The sequence below is a fragment of the Peromyscus eremicus genome, chromosome 7, assembly GCF_949786415.1.
Source record: "Peromyscus eremicus chromosome 7, PerEre_H2_v1, whole genome shotgun sequence".
In the NCBI taxonomy this organism is placed as follows: Eukaryota; Metazoa; Chordata; class Mammalia; order Rodentia; family Cricetidae; genus Peromyscus; species Peromyscus eremicus.
Window position 1 is genome coordinate 11612484 of NC_081422.1, and position 21774 is coordinate 11634257.

The 21774-nt window shown below is 48.2% G+C and overlaps 1 protein-coding gene across 1 annotated transcript; it reads left to right on the plus strand.

Annotated features, from left to right (window-relative positions):
* Positions 1-13989: 13989 nt before the first annotated feature.
* Positions 13990-15014, plus strand: Vstm5 (V-set and transmembrane domain containing 5). Its single transcript, XM_059267221.1, has 3 exons — positions 13990-14341; positions 14431-14571; positions 14971-15014. Exons 1-3 carry the CDS (start codon positions 13990-13992, stop codon positions 15012-15014), a joined length of 537 nt encoding a protein of 178 aa, XP_059123204.1.
* Positions 15015-21774: the final 6760 nt, after the last annotated feature.

The following is a 21774-nucleotide window of genomic DNA, read 5'->3' on the forward strand; positions in this document are numbered from 1 at the left end:
AGCTATGCAGCTATAGACATGTTCCTCCAAACAGGAAAGTGAGCTTGCCTGGCTTACCTGGCCTGGCAGCTTCAGGACTGCCTCGGGACAAAGAAGGGGGGGGGGGGGAAGATGTTTCAGTGTCCACTGCCCAGACGGTGGACACAGGCCACCTGGAAGAATATCAGGGGTCACCTTAGCGTGTCTGAAGGCAGAGCCTCCAACCAAAGAAGCTCTGGTCTTAACAGGGTCTCTGACTAAGCTCGGAACCCATGGCCCCATCAATCCCTTTAGTTTCTTCCTAAGGAAGTGACATTCTCTGTCCTGTCCCGTGGTGATCACATCACTGTGTTTTGGAATATGTAGCTTCTGTAGTTCCCAGAGCACAGCCAGGAAGGACCTTGCCTCAGGATGAACTGTCCCTAGCCACTCACCCACATCTTCCTTTTGGACAACATTTAACTAAGACTTCAGAATTAACTTTAGAGTTAATTCCAGAGTGAGTTCAGACTTTCAAGGCTACTGAGATAAAATAAATGTGTTTTTTATGTAGAATGGATATGACTTTGGGGGACCAGAAATGGAAGGTGTAGAGGGAAAGTGTCTCCACAAGCTTAGGAAGGATGAGAATCTGCCTTCTCTCTATTATGTCAGGACATAGTAAAACCATGACAGTCTGAAGGCCAGGGCAAGAGCCCTCCCTCCCTCATCAAAACCACAGGTGCCCTGGTCCTGGGTTTTCCTCCTGGAAAGTGGGATTGGGGGTGGAGAGCATAGCTGTGCCATTAAGATGAGGATACATCCTGAGACTTGCATTATTAGCTGATCTGGGTGTAATGAGAGCATCTTAGAGGGGCTCACAGAAACCAAGCTGTCTCTGATGTCACCATGAGGTAGCTGTATCTGTGGCCCACGGTTCTGTGGTGTGTGCCTGTGTTTACATAGATAGCTGAAACAGGAAGAGGGAGAGGGAGAATTACCAAGTTCAGAGCTTCCAAGTGGCTTTCTCATAACTGATTCCCTAGTCTGCTAGACATCAGTCAGCTCTGGGGATACAGGGGAGATGACAAAATGGATCAGAAGGGACATTTCTTGTCCACAGGTCCAGCCAGTTGAGAATGTATGCCTGCTGAGGAGCACCATGGGGTAGCTCAGGCCTGCCCCGTGCTGACCCAGAGAAGCCAGGCTGTGAAGAATCCCTAGATGGCAGAGGGAAGTCTCAGAGGTTCAGAGGCAGTTCCGGCCTTGTAAGCCCTGAATTCACAGGGCAGGGACAGGGAGAACAGGAGCTCAGTGGTTCCAAAACAGTGTAGCACATTAGAATTTTCTCAGAAAAACAGGTGCAAAACAACAAACAGACAAACAAACAAAACGCTTTTAGGGGACTGGCACTAGAATGGCTCAGTAATCTGGAGGTTCAATTCCCAGCACCCACATAGTGGCTCATAACCACCTGTAACTCCAGTTCTAAGGAAATCTAATGGTCTCTTCTGACCTCCATGGGCACCAGTTACACACAGGATGCATGTACATACACGAAAGCAAAACGTTCATACATACAAGATACAATAAAACAACTAAGTAATTTTTCAAAAAGAAAGACAGGTGCCTGTCCCCTATTCCAGACCAATAAGACCAACACGGCCCAGGGCAGAGACCAGTCTGTGTGGTTCTGCCTTTGAGCTTCTCCAGCTAAAGTGTGGCCAGGCAGAGCATGTCTCTCCCAGACAATGCCCATTAGTCTGGTCCTAGGGGGAGAACTGGCCCACAAGTGTCCCTGTGTCTCCCACTTTCGTTTCTCGAAACACAGGCCGTTGTCTTAGAGTCTCGCTTACTATGTGGTTTCATCCGCACAGACTAAGACTCTCCTACAGGGCCTAGGGAAGGGAACAAGGCTACTTTTCTTTGGTCTCACTGGTCTCAGAAGTTCTTGAACATTTACTATGACTGGCCATCAGAAGCTAGAGGTTCTGAGGGATCTCCTGGGAAAGTCTAATCCCAAGAGGGCGAATTCCTCGCACTGGGCATTGACATTGGGGCTTGGTTTGGAGTAGGGAGAACTTCTTAAAGAGGAAGTCTTGGTGGCTAAATAAGTAGACGAGCAGAGAAAGCTGGAGCTGCAGGGATCATGGGCAGACCCCTGGCCTTGGCCAGTGAAGAGGGGATCATTCTTTCCTGTGCCCTACGGGGCTGTTGAGTACTTTCCCGCTCATGAACTCCATCATGGGAGAAAGTCACTTACAATCACTCTTCTCTCAGAATGCCCGCTGTCATTGAGCAGCAATGCCCGTGTGTTCCTTTCTTGATGCTGCTTTTCCGGGGGACCCAAGTCCAGGGAGTCTCAGGCCGGCCAGCAGCCCAGTTCCCAGGTAGTCCACATCCACCTCCTCTCCTGCTCAGCACCCTGCCAGTTAAGAAGATGGAGCTTGGGAAGGTCATGGCTCTCGGGTGGAAATTGTTGGAATAAACTCTAGTGCTGGAGAAGGAGGGAGATAGAGCCCTGGATACCAAGTACTGTGAGGGCCTAACATGGAGCTCTGTCTGCCCTCCTGCCCAGACAACCTTAGGTTAGTAAGGCCCCTGCCCTAGGCTCAAGCCAAGGCCTGAAAGCAGAATCCCAAACTTCCCCTTGCCTTTCCCCATCATCCAGCCCCTTGACATCTTTGCGATGAGACTTCAGAGATATTCTTGAGCTAGAATTTTTTCTCCTTTATATTAGGTGAGTTAGACACGGAATAGAGGCTTGAGATGAAGGTATTGAGAGAAGGTATCCTTCAGAGTACAAGGTATATTAAGGGAATTATTGAAAGTCACAGGTAGAGTGCCGGGGCTCCAAAACCAGGGAGGCCTCAGTTTCCCATTGGACAAATCGAGCTGTCAGAATGACAGGTTTGGGGGGGGGGGCAGTCCCATACATTATGGTTGATGAGTAACCCACAGTATGTGCCTGTGGGTGGGTTGCTTTTGATTCCTAGGTGGCAGGGGAAAGGTCAGAGCAGGCATTTCCTGTCGGCTCCTCACACCTGTACCTGGAAAAAGGCTGCAGCAGGTGTGGCCTGATCTGCCAGAGGACAGCTCTTCATATAACAGGGTTAAAGTTCAGTTCAGTTCAGCAGCCCCTGTGAACAGGCCTGGCAGGCAGAACAGATGACGGACGCTTAACACAGTCTTTAAAGAGAGCCCTGAGACCAGGGAGGGGGTGAGCTGAGCTGAGGTTAAGGCCACTGGGGAGTGGCCCATAGTTTGGGGTGATTGGAATTGGGGGTGAGACGGAATCATGGGAGATGGAGGCGAAAAAGAAAGTTGGAACCAGCGTTGAGGCCTTCCAGAGTCAAGGCAATTTGCACTTGGGAAACTAAATACCCCAGGACCGTGACTCCTGCAGACAAAAGCCACAGAGGTACTGCAGTCCCACAGCTGGACCACTTAGCCAAGTCACTCTGAACGGAATTCAAAGCTGAAGTGCCGGCAGCAGCCTGTGAAGAACTGCTCCGGGCCTCTCCCAGCTTCTGCCGGTTGCTGGCAATCTCTGGTGTGTGCCTTGGTTTGTGCACACACCACCACATCTCTGCCTTCACTGCCTGCACATGATGATGTCTCTCTGGGTCCAAGTCCTTCTTTTTAAAATGACACCAGGTCAATTGCATCCAGGGCCCCATTTTTATTTGATGACCTCTGTAAAGACACAATCTCTAAAGATCACATTAGAAGACTGGCTGGGATCATTTAAACTATAACAGGCAGACAAAAAGGTGGAGCTCCAGGTAGGGCACAAGTCTGAGAAAGGGTCATCAATGCAGCCTGTGACTCCCACCTACCCTTGCCAGGTCTGCGGTCACTCACTGTCCCACACCTTCAAACTAGCTCTGGGAACATATTTTTTAACCTACCAGAGAATGAGCTTAATACCCATGCCACATGAGTGTCATGGATGGAATCAGAGTGGTCCTGGATGAAAGGCAAAGGAGCCCCGTGCCCCTGGAGTTAATTGTTCCTGGTGGCCACTTCCTTTCCACGGGCAGTTAGTTTTCTTGGGCTCATTGACTGCCAACCCAAAAAGATCCCTAATTACAAGTGAGGAGGATGCAGCTGAGAGAGGTGAAGGGATTTGTGTAAACTCACAGCACGAGGGGGCAAGCAGCCAAAACAGCGAAATTCAGCATGCAAGAAGCAGCTGCCAGATGGGGAAGGTGCCTAGAGACCAAGCAAATGCCAAGACTGCGGCACAGAACACAACTTCCTGAGTCTCGGGGAGTGTAGGTTCCGACGACAGAATGGGACTTGCGAACCCAGAGATGGGAGGTAGGGCTTTATATGCTAGACAAAGACACACTGGTGATGTGGAGTTGGTAGAGTGCCTGGGTTCAACCTCCAACACAGTATAAAGTGGTCATGGCGGTATATGACTCTAATCCCTGCAGTGGAGAGGTAGAGGCAGGGGGATATGGAGTTCAAGGTCATCTTTGCTATATAGTGATTTCAAGGACAACCTGGGCTACATGAGACTCTGCCTCAAAAAAGCAGGGGTCGGAGGAGACAAAGGAGGCCAAAGGCGAAATGAACGTATATGGGCTTTCTCAAGAAAGAAGAAAAGCAAACTATGAAACTGTGAGATGTCAGTTAAGAAATACCCGAGTGTCAGAGCCCAGCCCCATGTGCTTAGCTGACCGTCTTAATAGCTTTGTTTATTCCGTAAGACTTCAGACATATGCCAGTGTGAGCCGATAGGCAGGATGGGATTGTAACCAAGATGGTTGCAGTCATGTCAAGCTAGATCCTACACTGGGGTCTTCTGCTCTGGTCATAATCCCTGTCTCCCTCGGCTGGCATCATACCCCCTTTGCCCCCTCCCCTTGCTTACTGGCAGATCCCTTCCCTCCCTGCCCTGTCCCTGTTACCCTGAGAAAGGTATGCTCTAGCAGGAGAGGACACAGAGCTGTCCTCTTCTGCAAGACTGCTGAGTGACCTCATCAGGGTCAGGAGCAGAAGTTTGCCTATTTTCTTTATTTTAAAAATTGTGGGGGTTCTGTTGGGCAGGGTGGTGTATGTCTTTAATTACAACAGAGGCAGGAGGATCTCTGTGAGTTCCAGGTCAAGTGGAGCAGCATAATGAGACCCTATCTCAAAAGGGGGGGATGGGGTTCCTGGTATGTTTGCAGCAGCCTGAAGTGTACAGCCAGTGTCTTCCTGTTGGCACACATGTAGGCAGGACTGCCTGAACCTGTGCCTACCACTTACTCTACACTTATTGGAGCTTTGGGCCCTGGGCTGGCTTTGACATTTGCAACTTCACTTTGATTCCTCTAACACACCAGGCCTATGAAGTGGCTACGGCCATCGCATCAAACATCATTACAGATGTGGAACAAAGGCCTCGTCTGTGAATTAGCCGTAACTAGACCAGAGTCACAACAGTAAAGAGTAGGCTGGTATTGGAACCCACCTCGGCCAACTCATATCCTTTGAAAGCCTTGATTCCCTGGGCTCTTCTCTGTGCATGGCTGTCATCTGCAAGACCGTAAGGTTCTGGGCTCTGGAACCTTGAAGCAGGGGCGTGCATGCGTGCATGCACATGATAAACAGAGGAGTCACTGCTGATTTTAGACACAACAGGGGAGGTAAATTGCGTCCTGAGGTTCTCACCAGAGCTAGCCATGGGGCCTGAGCTCCAACCAGTTTGGCCTGGTTCTGCATTCTGCACCCCATACCTGCAGGCCAGCTGTGTAACCCATTAAGGGAAGGCCGCTGCTCAGGAGTTCCCATTCAGGTGCCAGGTGCTCTGCAGGATTCTTGGGGTGCAACATAGCCCAAGCAGGCTAAGCTACAGTCTAAAGGGGAGAGATGTTCGGTAGTCACACATGTAAGGACATACAGGCTGTGGCGAGTGTGGTAATGAAAAGGTGTCCTGAGAGGAGGCCAGTGCTAGGACAGGCTTTCCAGTCAGCCGTCCACTGGTTTACAATCAACAGTGATGCTTGGGTATAACTTCTATACACACCCCTGACAACATAATGTTATCAGAGTTCTTTATCTCTGCCAATCTGATAATGGCAGAGTCGTTGAACTTCCCACCCTTGGTTTTTGGACTGTGATATGGGTCCAGAGCCCTGAGATGCCATTCATAGGCAATGATGGTTTGCTTGCTTTTTTTTTTTTCAAGACAGGGTTTCTCTGTGTAGCTTTGGAGTCTGTCCTGGAACTCACCCTGTAGCCCAGGCTAGCCTCGAAGTCACAGAGATCCGCCCACCTCTGTCTCCCGAGTGCTGGGATTAAAGGCGTGTGCCACCACCGCCCGGCGGTTTGCTCTTTTAGAGTGTTTTTTATGGTGGGGGTACAAATTCTGAATTTTTATGTAGGGGGTAGCCTGGCCACCTTCACCTAAGCCTGTCTCTGCCCATGGTGTTTGAATTTGGCCTGAATTGGGGTTACTTCTCAAGGTCATGAATCAGCAAGATGGTGGGGACTCCTGAAGGGTGAGCTGAACTTTGGTTTCCGTGTAACCAGACACCAATGAGCATAAACTGTGTGAGCCATTAACATGATTCTTGGCAGCTAAAACGTCCAGCCAGTATTTGGTTGCCTTCACACAAAGGTGTCTTCCAAATTCTAACTTTGCCTGGGTCAAGAGTGGCAGAATGTGGCCAGGACCTGAGTATTTAGTTGCTGCTTGAACCTGTCATTTCTCCTCCTAGACATTTCCTGTTGGCAGGCCTGGAGATGAGAAAGGGGTCCCCTGCCAGCTCAGCACATCCTCTCCCGCTGGCCTCCCCAAACTGGTAACAGTTTGACAAGCAGGATGTGCATACAGTCATTCACTCATCTTCAGAGTACACTTGAGCTCCAGTCAGGTGCCAGGCCCCGTGGTGGGGGCTACTAAAGGGGTTGGTGGTCTCCCTGCACACTGGCCCGTCAGTAACCCTAACAAACACAGAGCGGCACAGGGGTTGGAATACAAATTTGTCAGCAGATATCTCTTTAATCTTCCAGTAATCGCTACTCACATCTGAGGTCAGAGACACAGGAAACAAATATAAAGAGATGACGGATAAGACAGTCACAGCCCAGGCTGAGCTGCAATAAACCCACCTGTACCAGTGAATGGATCTGGGGGTGTAGTGTTGATTCCCATTTGAAATGTGGAAAAAAAGTCATGTTTCTCAGCCTTTTGGCTAAGATTAAGTGGAAAAGAAAAAGCTGGGTGTAGTAGCACTCAACCATAAATCCCAGGCAGAAGGATCAAGAGTTCAAGGCCAGCCTGTACTACATGAAACTTTGCCTAAAAAAAAAAAAAAGAAACCTTAAATAAATAATTAAAAGCAATTCAATGTAAAAGGGTAGTGTGGTTGTTCAATCCTGTAATCCCAGCACTTAAGTAAAGAGGGGTCACTGCAAGTTCAAGGCCAGGTGTATAAAGCAAATTCCAGGACAGCCAGGACCACATAACAGGACTCCTAACTCACACAACAAGTGAATAGATAGCTAGGTTGATTGATTGATAGATGATAGAGGGATAGGATAGATAGATTGATAGTGATGGATAGATAGATGATAAATAAATTGAGAGATGATAGATAGATGATTGATAGATTAAAAATAGATAATAGAGGATAGAGAGATAGATAAACAAATAGATGATAGATAGATGATAGATTGACAGACAATAGATGATAAATTGATAGATATATAGATGATGGATAGATGAATGATAGGCTATAGATAGATTAATGATAGTAGGTAGATAACTTATAGGTTATAAAGACATAATATATAAATGATTATAATAGATAGATGATAAATAATAATAGTTTATAAATGAATAATAAGTAAAAATAATAATCAGTGATAGATGATAGATACCTACCTATAGATATATACATATATGCATAGATACTAGGTAGTTAGATACATAAATAGGTAGGTAGACACATAGATAGATGGTAGATAGATAGATAAATGAACACACACATACATATACACATACATACATATACATATACACACATACATATACACATACATACATACATACATACATACATACATACATACACACATAGCTTGTAAAGTACACCAAACACAGAAAGCCTAGATTCTGGGCTGAAGAGACAAATCAGTAGGTAAAGGCACTTGTGTGAACTAGAGGACCTGAGTTTGATCCCCAGAATCAACTTCCAGAAGTCATCCTCTGACCTACACACACACACACACACACACACACACACACACACACTGGCTGTTAGATGAACCTAATTTTCCAAGCCACAAAGCAGCAGCTTTCCTGGGAGAAAACTCTGACACCTCTCACTGTCACTTGAGTATTCATTGACTCAACAGACATTGATTGACCATGTGCCCCATATTGTGCTGGTTACAGGAGGCACAAGATGAAGACACACAGGAGTCTGACCCTCCAGGTCTGACCTGGAATTTGACCTGTTTTCTTATTTATTCCAGGAGCCTTACACTCTGCCCCATGCTCTTTGTTAAAGGACAACTAACTGTCCCACACTGGCCAGGGTCAGAGTGGTCCTGGGAATGGTCAGCAGTCACAGGCATGGCCTTTAAGTAGCTGACTCACTCCAACTCTGGACAACTCCTGTGATTCGCATTACTATTCCAGGCTGGGCTGAAGGGCGGCTTCCTGAAGGAGCCTTGAAACTAGAAAAGGCAGCCTTGAGCAGACTGTCTTTGAGGGGGAGTCCTGGCAGAGGCTGGAAGCTCAGCTCTTTGAATTCTCGTCCGGAGGTAATGTTGGCCAGGAAGTCTATACCTAGCGAGGCTGAGATGCACCTGTGCATAGAGCCAGTCCAGGCTTCTGTCCCAAAGGTGACCACGTGGCCACCACAAGTGTGGAGCACCAGGTTCAAGACCACTTGCTCTAGATTATCTCCTTAACACTACATTTCAGAGATCTCACCACTGACCCCAGAGATCTCCTCACCACTGACCATCAGAGATCTCCTCACCACTGACCCTCAGGGGTCTCCTCACTGCTGATCCTCAGAGATACCCTCACCGCTAACCCTCAGAGATCCCCTCACCGCTGACTCTCAGAGATCCCCTCATCGCTGACCCTCAGAGATCTCACCGCTGACCCTCAGAGATCCCCTCACCACTGACTCTCAGAGATCCCCTCACTGCTGATCCTCAGAGATCTCACCGCTGACTCTCAGAGATCCCCTCACTGCTGATCCTCAGAGATCTCACCGCTGACTCTCAGAGATCCCCTCACCACTGACTCTCAGAGATCCCCTCACTGCTGACTCTCAGAGATCCCCTCACCACTGACTCTCAGAGATCCCCTCACTGCTGATCCTCAGAGATCTCACCGCTGACTCTCAGAGATCCCCTCACCAATGACTCTCAGAGATCCCCTCACTGCTGACTCTCAGAGATCTCACCGCTGACTCTCAGAGATCCCCTCACCAGTTTGGTTCGGTGCCAGAATCACCTTTGTTTCTCATTCTTTGGCTTTGAGACATGAAGGTCCTTGTTAAAATGTAATCAGTCCAAGACAGTGCTGAAAGATCAGCAAGGACATTTCAAAGAACATTTAACAGGCCTAAAGAAGCTTCCACTGGCCAAATGTAGCTACCTCCTAGGACATGTTACATGACATCAGTATGACAGAGTAAATTTGAAAAAGTAATCCACAAGTCTACAGGAACACCAAGAATATCCCCATCCCTCTTGAATTTCACAGGGTCTTACTATGTAGCTCTGATTGGCCTGGGACATGATGTAGCCCAGGATGGCCTGAAATTTCCTCAGTTCCCCAAATTCTGGGATTATAGGCCACTGTGCTAATCTTGAGAAATAGCTTTTTTTGTGTGTACTGGAGTTGGGAGGCATGCAGGAGGTCAAACCTTTCTATCTTGTTTGAGAAAAGTCTTTCTTGAGAAATGGCTTTTGTTATTATTATTTTTAGCAGAATAATACCATCCAATAAATTTAGAAGAATGATAGAATTAAAAAATTAAATTAAAATTTAAAAAAAATCACCAGGGGTGGTGGTGCACACTTTTAATCCCAGTGCTTGGGAGGCAGATCTCTGAGTTGAGGCCAGCCTGGTCTACAAATTGAGTTCCCGGACAGCCAGGCTGTTACACAGAGAAACCCTGTCTCAAAAGAAAAAAAATCATGGGTTTATGGCTGTAACCATCTATGAAACAGCCAACAGAGGTGAGGCACATCTGCAGACGTCCAAACCTCCAAATGCACCAGTGTTGCCTAACAAGGTGGTCATGTGATCTTTAGAGAAAAGGAGTGACGTGCCAATCACAACCCAGGTGATCTAACCAACTTACCCACCCACCCACACACACACACACACACACACACCCGCCGTAGAACAAACTTCTGGTATTTGTTTTCTGGACTGATGCTGCATGAAAACCTCACTTTTACGGTGCTTTTATCTTGTTTCCAAACATGTAGAGTAAGATGTTTTAAAACGTCATCATGAAAGTCTCACACCATCTCTAAGGTGTAGAAACCTTGGAGGATTAAACAGGACTAACATGGCATGAAGACCAAACGCAGGGATCGGATTCAGTGTAAGAACTCAACGGGTCATTCTGTGAACAGTGAAGGAAGTCTGAAGATACGCTGTACATTAGCAAACAGTGTCACTCACAGGGCTGGAAAGACGGCTGAGTGGGTAGAGGTGCTTGTCACCGACACCGACAATCTGTTCATCCTCGGGACCCACGTGGTGGAAGGGAGAGATCTGACTCCCATACGTTGTCCTCTGACCTCCATACATGGCACACATTGCACATACTCGCACAGCCACACCCATAAATAAATCAACACGTACTAAGAAAATGGTGCTATTCCAAAGCTAAATCTCAGGGGTGGATGATGGTGTGCATATGTCTGAGACCAACTGCTCTGAGGTCTCAGGCTGTCTGTAACTTACTTCCTTATGGTTCAGTCCCCAAAGCTGCCCTGCTCTTCAGATGCCAATCAAAAGCCCCAGGGTGGGGCTGTAGAGATGGTGCATTTGCTAAGAGCACTTGCTGCTTTTGCAGAGGACAGGGGTTCAGTCGTCAGCAAGCGCATAGCAGCTCACATCTGTAACTCCAGTTCCAAGGGATCTGACATCCTTTTGTGGCCTCTGTAGGGAGCAGACATGTATGTGGTGGTGCATATACACATATGCAGGCAATGTATACACACAAAAGAAAGATTTTAAAAAGATTTAAAAAAAACTCTGATTTTAAAAAGTCCCAGGTTGTCTCCATGCTTTCAACTGTCTGGCCACATGTCACGAGTTACCATGCCCCACTCTTTGCACTCAACTAATAATAACAGCTCATAAAACATGTAGAAATACCGTTCTTACATTTACTCATTCATGAGGATGCTACACACGCTGCAGATGGACACTAGAGGAAGACTCAGGAGAAGGGGTGTGGGAGGGAGGACTTCTCTGGCACCTGTGTGTGGGAGGCACCTGTCACATCTGTCCCCTCCACTGCCAGCCGCTGGTTTTCTAGTTGAGCCTAGATGTAAATGTTTGAGCTTCGAAGTCAGCTGCCCACATGTGGCTTTTTACCGTTTCTGGGTGAGCTTCCCTGCGGGCATCTGTGTGTTTGACTCTCCAGAACTCTCAGAGCACTGTCCTTCAGGGTTTTCCATGTGTTGACTGTGTGCAGACCACTGGAAGAACAGCCCCCTTCCCCTCCCTGGAGGCTGGGAGAGGGACTTAAAGTTCCAACATTCCAATCACTCCTTGTCTTTCCTGGTGACCAGTCCAATCCAAAACTATCTAGGGGTCGCCAGCCAGCAGTCATGCTGTGTCCAGGGTTTTAGGAAAGCAGTGACAGGAAGTGGAGACAAATCAAATATTTATTCCTTGTTGTATCATAATTAGAGGGAGAAAGTAAATGCACTCCTGTTTCTTGGCAGAATCACTCTAGAAGGTCATTATTTTTAGATTTTTACTGAATGTATTTATTTTGTGTGGAAAAGGTACGCACACATGCTCACACATTCTGGGAGGACTGTGTGGAGCTCAACTTGAAGGAGTCAGTTTTTTCCCACCATGTGAGTCTCAGGGACTGAACTCAGGTCATCAGGCTTGGTGACAAGTTCCTTAACCCACTGAGCCATCTCAATGGCTCTACTACCCATATTTTAGCATGAAATCCATTGCATTGTTTAGTTACCCAGCCAGGCCTTCGGAAATAGGTGCAAGAAGGATACTGTTATCAACGCCACGGAACAATAGGAAGGGCCTGGAAACATTACATGTGGGGTTACTTACAGCCAACAGCAGGGATCCAGGGCACCAGAGGATGAGAAAGCTAACCAGGACATAAGGTGGAAACTAAGTGTCTTAGCTGGGGTTTCTATTGCTGTGATAAAACCACCACAGCCATAAGCAACCCAGGGAGGAAAGGGTGCATTTCACCTACACTTCCACATCACAGTCCACCTTTGAAGGAACTCAGGGCAGGAACTAGGGCAGGAACCTGGAGGCAGGAACTGAAGCAGAGGCCATGGAGGAGCACTGCTTTCCAGCTTCCTTGCTCATGGCTGGCTCAGCCTGTTTTCTTCTACACTCCAGAACCACCATTCCAGAAGTGACACCACCCACATCGATCACCAATAAGAAAATGCACTACTGGCTTGCTCCACAGCCCAGTCTGGTGCGGGAATTTTTTTCAGTTGAAGTTCACTCTTCCCAAATGACTCTAGCTATGTCAAGTTGACCTAAAACTAGGCAGCACACCACTCTCCCATCTTTAGATTTCCTGTGTGTGGGAGGCACCTGTCACATCTGTCCCCTCCACTGCCAGTCACGGGCCTTCTAGTTGAATCTAGATGTAAATGCTTGAGCTTTGAAGTCAGCTGCCCATGTGTAAACCTCAGCCCTGCAGACTGACCCTGGACAGGCTTTCTAATCATGATGAGCCTGAGGCTTAACCACTGATTAACTGGCAATGAATTATGGGAGGCTTCAATAGCATGGGCCTGGTGTCTGGTGTGCATTGGTCAACATAGTACCTATTTAGTACTTGTGAAACACATCTGTACTCAACGTAGCACTGCTGTTCCCTTACACTCTGCAGAAATCCCTGCTTGGTGCCTCTGCCTTATCCAACCCCACACCCACATCCAGCTGATCATGCTCCAGTCCCAAGTACTTCCGAGTGCATGTCTTAAATCACACTGTCCTTTATTTTTGTTAATTTATTTACTTTTATTTTATGTGCATTGGTATTTTGCCTACAGGAAGTCTGTGAGAATGTCAGATCTTAGAGCTACAGACAGTTGTTAGCTGCCATGTGCCATGTGCATGTGGGTGCTGGGATTTGAACCCAGGTTCTTTGGGAGAGCAGTCAGTGCCCTTAACCACTGAGCCATCTTTCCAGCCCCACCCCATCCTTTCTAATTTCAGGTCTCTCTCTTGCAATAACCACCTGGTGGCCTCTCTTGTTCCCACTCTTACCCCCCCCCCCCCAGACCCCAGGCTGGTCTCCATGGCAGATGTTAGCATCATCGTTGGGCCTAAGGCACCCTGTCGTTCCCATGACCTCTGAGCATGGTCTAGACTCCTGTCCAGTTCTCCAGCTTTGCATCCTAAGCTCTGCCTAGTGCTTCTTGCCTTCCGATGATCTGGCCACCCTCAAACACACCCTGCTCACCCTCAGGACACAGGCATCAGACCTCTCTTCACTTCTGCCAAAGACGTCTGCCCCATGTCTCCCTCACAGGGGCTTCCTCCTCTTGCTTGTCCACTGAGTCTGAGCTCAAATGCCCTTCTCTCAGGGAGGTCTTCCCAAGCTGTTGTGTATCTCTGTCTACTGCTCACTGTTAGCCTGGCTTACTGTCTTCAGCACACTGGCCATTATCTCACAGCAGGTTGCTCTGTTTATGGGGTCCCCAGTATTCCACCCCTTGCTGAACATAGAGCAGAGCTGGAGGGGCCTCTGTCTTCTCAGCTGGCATGCAGTAGGTGCTCAGTAAATGTTCATCAAGAAGCTGATCCGTTGATTGAGTATGGGTTCGTATGTGTACCCTACAGGTCAGGGTGTGTCGCTGCACATCCCACGGTCAGCCATCAATGCCACCGTCCAAGAAGACATCCTACTGTCCGTGGATTACTCCTGCCACGGGGTGCCCACTATTGAGTGGAAGTACACCTCAACCTGGGGTGTGCAGAAGATTGTGGAGTGGAAACCAGGGACCCCCACCAATGTCTCCCAAAGCCACAGAGACAGAGTCTGCACCTTCGACAATGGCTCCATCCAGCTTTTCAGTGTGGGCGTGAGGGATTCTGGCTACTACGTCATCACTGTCACAGAGCACCTGGGGAGCAGGCAGTTTGGCACAATCGTACTGCATGTGTCTGGTAAGAGCCCCAGGACTCCCTGAGCTGCAGGCACAGGCAGGCGACTTTGTAGTACTGAGAGACTTTGCCTTCCCCCTGTCGCTCCGCAGAGATCCGCTATGAAGACCTCCACTTTGTCGCCGTCTTCTTCGCTCTGCTCGCCGCTGTGGCTGCAGTGCTCATCAGCCTCATGTGGGTCTGCAATCGGTGTGCCTACAAATTCCAAAGGAAGAGGAGACACAAGCTCCAAGGTAATGCGCTGGGCCTTGTGATAATCCCTTCATGCTTCTGAAGCCACAGGTGGTACTTCATTCACTGTAAGAAACCACTGCTGTGTGGTAGGTTTTCAACCTCTTGACTCTGTGTGTGTGTGTTTGTGTCATAGGTCAATATAGTCTCTTCCTCATGCACACTCCATCCCTTATTTTTGAGGCAGTTTTTCTCTGACCTGGAGATCACCGATTGGCTAGACTGGCTAGCCAATAAACCCGGGAATCTGCTGTCTCCACCCATGCCCCCAACACTGGGGTTCCAGATGTGTGCCCAGGCTTTGTACCTGGGTTCTGGGGCTCTGGATTCAGGTCCTTATGTTTGTGCATTTTACCATCTGAGCCATCTCCCCAACCCTTTGACTTGTCTTTTGCTTGTAGAAAGCACCACTGAGGAGCTTGAAATGAAAGACATTGAGTGTTAGCCAAGACTGTGCCCAATTACACTGCTACCTCAAGAAAAACAGTGTTTTCCAGTCGAAGAACAAAGCGAGCCGATCCTTGCTGCAGCCTCTCGCCATCCTGGCCTGCGCCCCTTTCCTGACGGAACAGCTGAGGTGGCAGTTCACTATAGACAGCCAGCTCTAGGACTTGTGTGTAGTTCAAGGAACAGTTCAACTGAGGCTTTCAGCCAGGAGTTTTCCTTGGTTGCAGCTTCAGGGCCATGCTGATCCTTAACCGATGACACAGACAGGCATCAGTAGCTGCTCACAGCACCGGCTATGATCCCACGCTGGCCTGATGGAGGAGTCCCTGTCTCCAGGGCCAGTGTCTACAGAGGGGCTGACGTGCGGCCAGCATTAGGACATGCTCTCTGTGCCTTTGTGCTCCTGTCTGGTCCGCAAACTGCTGCACCCTCCATCTCCCTGTCTTCTGTCCCATAAACACTGCTGTGGAGACCATGTGAGCAAGCCTGAGGCCCTGAGACAGTCCGATGAGGTGGAGTGAGCTGCACCTCAGGGAGCGAAGCTGAGCGCGCTGAGGAAACAGAAGGTAGTGTTCTCATCCTCCCTCATACAAAATTAATCAGGTGGTCTAAACTTGGGTTTAGTGTGAGGAAAACATGGCTTATGTTGGATGGGTGGTACAACAGGAAAAATCCATAATGTCAGGCTTCATTCAGCTACATCCTATTCGTCACCAACTCTCGTCTCGAGTCAGTTCCAGGACTGAAGACTGTGTGGCCTTCACCTACCTCACAGGGCATGAGGGGAAGCCAGCATTAGCCTAGATCTCTTGGAATCATGGAGAAAAGCATGAGAATCATTGAAGGATCTGGAAAGCTATATGGAAAGTGCTGTATTGAGTAGCAAAGGTTAAAATGTCCTGGGATGGAGCTAGAGAGAAGGTTCAGCAGCTAAGAGCACTGGCTGTTCTTGCAGAGGGCCCAGATTCAGTTCTGAGCACCCACATGGTAGCTCATAACCTTCTGTAACTCCAGTTCCAGGGGATCTGATGCCCTCATCTGGTCTCCATGGGCACTGCATGCACATGGTGTACATACACAGACACACACACACACACATGAAATAAAATTTAAAAAATAATCTAAAATTTTTTTTCAATGACCTGGGTTATCAGGGCTCCAGCTGAGCTTGGGGGTTGGGTCTGAGCTGGCCTTGGCTTTCACATTCTCAGGTTGCTGTCACAATATTTACTTGAAAGGGCTTCCTTCCCAGCTTCCATTTGCCAAGCTCTAGCAGCAGGCATCACGCCCTTCTTGCTTCAGTATCCACAGCTGCAGATCAAAGCTACCACTCCAACTATGATGGAAGCTGAGGTCAATAATTATGTGCAGGCACTTGGCTGCAGATTCATGCATACAAAGATAAGCGTGCTAGAACATTCCTTTTATTCTCCTTCCTTTCAGGTCCCCAATGCCTGTCTGTATCTTTTCTACTTCCCATATGGCAGCTAAAGGGTTGTTGCTAAAATCCCTTTCCTTGGGGAGACATAAACATCGGCTGCCTCTCCTCTTCACGTCCCAACAACCAAGGTGCAGTGCCACCAAAGTTCACCCAGGAACCAATGAATGTAGTAGGTTTCTTACAGAGCACTGGATGAGGGGATTGGGCAGAGGTGACATTAAAATAATAGAAGGTCTGCACCCAGAGGCAATGATGACTTCCTCATGACTGCTTCAATGAAGACCTTTTCTTTCCTACCTATATGCTCTAGGCTTTCCCCCACAAGACCACACGCAATAGGCCAGAGCTGCATACAAGTAGTTGGGAGGGGTGGTTGGATATGCAGGTGAGGGTTCCAGGATCCTTTCTGCCCCCTCCTTCTATGAGGAAAAGTAGGCAGTCAACAGGCCCGGCAGAATCCCTGAAGATGGAGGATAGTCCCGGACAATGGGAGTTACCTGGGAAGCCATTTAGAAGCCTTTCCTTAAAGACCAAATCCGGAGCTAGAGGAAGAGGACTGGGGAGGGTTCAGATGGGACCCTGTGGCAGGCTAGAGGGAGCTCAGACAGCAGCAAAGGGAGCAGTTGGTGTGCCCCTGACTCAGCGGAAGCACTCACCCTTGCCACTTCCTGTGTCCGGGCTCCCACACCCGTGCTCCCTTTCCCAGCAGCGGGCTGAGGAAGAAGGTACTGGGCCAGGGCAGTTTCCACGCGTTCCACTGGGGCAAGGACTCAAGGACACATGCCTCTCAAACCCAGCGAGCTCTCCGCTCGCTGCTCTGCATCCCGGCTGGGAGTCAGGGGGCTAAGCCTCATGAACAGAGAGAAATGGAGTGGATCCCAGGGAGGCTTCCATGGACAAACCCTCTGCAGCTCACACTGTCCTGGGAGAATCTTCGTGGAGTCATTTTCTCCACTGCCCTATTTGGAAAGGGGCTTTCCTGGGCACCTCTGAAGCCACTCCGTTTTTAAATTCTAGGGTCCGAAGTTTTGTCTTTTTTTTTAAGAAAATAATAAATTATAGAGAATGACCAATGTAATGTTAAATAATAAGTTGTTTCAGAGACTGTGAAAAATTGTTTAAAAAAAATGAATGAAAATAAATAGTCCTGAAATTAAGGTCCTAGTTTTTTGTGTGAGCACACTCCTGTCAAGAAGACAAACGCTGGGGCCAGAGAGATGGCTCAGAGGTTAAGAGCACTGGCTGTTCTTCCTGAAGACCCAGGTTTGCGTCCCAGCTCACAACTGTCTGTAACTCCAGTTCCAGGGGATCTGATGCCTTTGTCTGGCTCCGTGTGCACCAGGCATGCATGTGGTACAGCCAACACACCGATGCACATAAAATAATAATTTAAAAATTAAAAAAAGTCAAAGGCTCTGGACGAAGTTTCCAGTTAGCATTGAACACATACAGACAGACCTGTCAAACATTGCCTGGAGTCAGATGCATGTTTTATTTTATTTTTTTCTAAATAAGTTTTGTTTTTATTAAGAGATTTTCTATTCATTTTACATACCAACCACAGATTCCCCTGTCCTCCCTCCTCCTGTCTTTCCCCCCAACACACCCCCCATTCTCACCTCCTCCAAGGCAAGGTCTCCCATGGGGAGTCAGCAGAGCCTGGTATATTCAGGTGAGGCAGGTCCAAGTCCCTCCTTCCTGCACCAAGGCTGTGTAAAGTGTCCCACAATAGGTATTGGTTCCAAAAAGCCGGCTCATGCACTAGGGACCGGTCCCCATCCCACTGTCTTGCTTATCTAGAGGTCCCAGTCCAGTACCATGGAGTCTCCTCAACTATTGGTCCACAGTTCACATGTTTCCACTAGTTTGGCTAATTGTCTCTGTACTTTTTCCAGTCATGGTCTCAATATCCCTTGCTCACAGAGTCCCTCCTCTCCCCCATCGACTGGACCTCCTGGAGCTCGGCCTGGCACCTGGCCATGGATCTCTGCATCTGTCTCCATCAGTCACTGGATGAGGGCTCCATGATGACAGTCAGGGTAATCAGCCATCTGATCACCAGAGTATACCAGCTCAGGTACCCTCTTGACCATTGCCAGTAGTCTATGGTGGAGTCATTCCTGTGGATTCCTGGGAACCCACCCACCCCACCCCCACCCCCGCGCCCCAGCACTCTGTTTCTCCCATGGTGTCTTCATTTATCATGGTATCTCTTTCCTTGTTCTCCCACTCTGTTCCCATTCCAGCTCAAACCTCCCGCTGCCCTAAGCTCTCATCCCCTGTCCCTTGCCCTCCATCACCCTCCCCTCACCCCCACGCTCATGTAGATCTCACCCATTTCTCCATCACTGGGCAATCCATGCGTCCTTCCTAGGGTCCTCTTTACTAGCTAGCCTCCCTGGAGCTGTGGGTTGTAGTTTGGTTATCCTTTGCTGTATATTTAGTATCCACTTATGAGTGAGTACATACCATGCTAAGACAGATGCATATTTTAAATGACAAGAGAACTTACATTGGTCCTGTCAACATATTTCCCATCTTAGAAAAACAAAACTGTTGTGTTGTAACCAGCAGACCATTTTGAAATGTGCACTTCCAAAATTCTAACTGTAACTCTCGAGTCCTTGCTCCTTCTGGAAAGAGAAGACCAGGAGACTGCCACGCCCCTACTTTAACGGTGCAGTCCTTGCCGTGTACAACACCCTGTGGGCATCTGTGTCTTCTCAGAGTATGAACTGAGAACCAAGGAGGTGTGTGCTGTGCTCATGTGGCAGCTTCCTGGTATTAAAGAGTTGACATAGAACCCCAGGCCCTTGAGGCCCACAGTGATGGTGACTGCCTGAGACCATCTCGGGCATAAGTGGGAGCAACACCACAGTGAGGAACAGATACAGTGAGGTAAGGTTGCTAGGACATCATTCAGAAAGGCAGGAGAAATGTAACCATGGGCAGAGGAGGTGGCAGCTAGGGTGCCACGGAGTGAGCAGGGAACCAAATGTGATGGGATAGCCTCCAGAACTGTGTCTCAGATGCAGTTGCCTTGAGAACCTAGTGGGTACCAGCACAGTGGAGACTCCTCCAGAGGTCGCCAGCTTTCACGTATCAGAACTGGCTTCTTGTGCTGTTTCCAGACACCAGACACCAGACACCTTTAGTTGATTGAGAAGTTACTGCTAGCACAGCTACACATCAATTTCCACTCACAGAGGGGTGGGTTGCCCGTGTGTGTGTGTGTGTGTGTGTGTGTGTGTGTGTGTGTGTGTGCGCGCGCGCGCGCACGCGCGCGCACTTCTGCATGTGACCACCATCTCAGCTGCCAATCAAACCTTCATGAGAGCATAGTTGCTGGAGTCATGATTTCTCCTGCCTCTCAAAAATCTTTAATTGAAAAATAATAAATGCTTTTTGAAGTCAAGAGGTTTACAAGTCCCTAATACAGTGACAGTTCTTCCTCTTCAACTTCACTTCCCAGAGGGAACAGTATCTTCTACACACACCTATACATAATCATGTCTATTCATTACAGTACACATTTCAACAGTCACACACACCCACTTCTCTGCAGTTCTGGAGATCGAGCCTAGGCCCTCCCGGATGCTAGGCAAGCACTCTCCCATCCAGCTACATCCCAGCCCCTAACCTGTTTAGTCAGTACACATCACCTACAGCTCTTTCTGATGAGTCTTGGCATTACTTCATGTCTCTTTACTAAAATCCTTTTAATTCCATGACATATTTTTTTTTTTAATTTTTTAAATTTTGAGACAGGGTTCTCCCGATGCAGCCCCAGATGGCCTGGAACTCCGTATGCCTCTGCCTCCCCCTGAGATTAAAGGTTTAGAGCACACTACGCAAAAGTGAAAATCTTAGGCCAACTTTCTATTATTACCTCAGATTACAGGCACATGGTTTCCACTCACATTTTTTCATGTGTGGTATGTGTGCATGTACTGTGCACATGGAGACATGAGGTTGATGTCCATGATCTTCCTCGATGGCTAATTTATAGGCTGAGACAGAGCTGGCTCTGGGGACCCCGGCTCTGCCACAGGAAACTAGGATGAGAGGCGGATTGTTACAATCATCTAACATTTATGTAGATGCTGGGACCCAAGCCCGTCCTCACACTCACTGCAAGTGCTTCCCCGAGGCCATCTCCTCAGCCTGGCTCCCCACTGGTGATGCCTTTGTCTATCTGGGAATTCTGTGTTTTATGAAGTGGAGGGGTTCCAGGGGAAGCTTGTCAGAGTACTGGGGTGAGAGGACACTGCCAATGTAGGATGAGTCAAAATGTCTACCTTGGACTTGGTTTACAGTGTACATATGGGAAGGCTAAATTCCATTGGTCTAACAGCCCCAGCTATGCCCGCAAATGTTTTTCTTCAGGAACCTCATCCTTTGCCTGCTTTAGGACTTTTCCCTGACTAAACAAAGTAGACTTATTAAGTAATTCAGTTTTCTATTTTATTCCTCAGTAGTTTAAGCCAATCAGAATTTCCAACAAGGGACTCCAATTGGGCACTCCTGCAAGGTTGAGAGGAGAGGGAAAACGGGGATCTATGTTCTGCTTCTTCCTGGCGTACTCACTTCATTAGTTATTACCAGGTTTCTCAGTTTGTATGTCACATTTATTTTATTTATTTTTAAAACAGAATCTCAGCTGGGCAGTGGTGGTACACGCCTTTAATCCCAGCACTTGGGAGACAGAGACAAGCAGATCTCTGTGAGTTCGAGGCCAGCCTGGTCTACAGAGTGAGTTCCAGGATAGCTAAGACTACGCAGAGAAACCGTCTCGAAAAATCAAATGGAATCTCATGCAGATCAGCTTGACTTTGAACTCCTGATCATCCTGTCTCCAACTCTCTAGTCCTGGGATTATAGACATGTGCCACCACACTTGGCATCTCTCCTTTATATCTTAGACTTAACTTGTCAAATCTCAAGTCAAGTGCACTCAGCTCTATGGAAGGTTTTATACAAAGACTCAGTCACCACTAACAGGGAAAACAGGGCTGTATCGTGGTAGGTTTTCTTGGTTTCTGCATAAAGTGAGGCAGGACACCAAGTCCAAACACCTTTAAGGTGAAAAACACCCGAACTTAGCAACTCTCTAGAATCATACTTCAGAGGCTGAAGCAGAATTGTCACAAATTCAAGGCCAACCTTCGATACAGAGTAAGATTGTGTCTCAAAACACAGAGCAAAAACTCACACCAAAAAGCAAAATCTGATGACCTCTTTCTGCTGAGAAAGTCAAAGACTCCTAGGAACTAGGAAGCATCGAGAGCAGGGTGGGCATGTCTGGAGTGGATAAGCC

What these genes read in the sequence shown, in the direction of transcription:
- Vstm5 (XM_059267221.1), top strand. Translation starts at nt 13,990, where the DNA reads ATGGGTTCGTATGTGTACCCTACAGGTCAGGGTGTGTCGCTGCACATC. An exon ending in AATCGTACTGCATGTGTCTG is followed by an intron (nt 14,342 to 14,430) that starts GTAAGAGCCCCA and finishes GTCGCTCCGCAG; the next exon opens with AGATCCGCTATGAAGACCTC. An exon ending in GAGGAGACACAAGCTCCAAG is followed by an intron (nt 14,572 to 14,970) that starts GTAATGCGCTGG and finishes TTTTGCTTGTAG; the next exon opens with AAAGCACCACTGAGGAGCTT.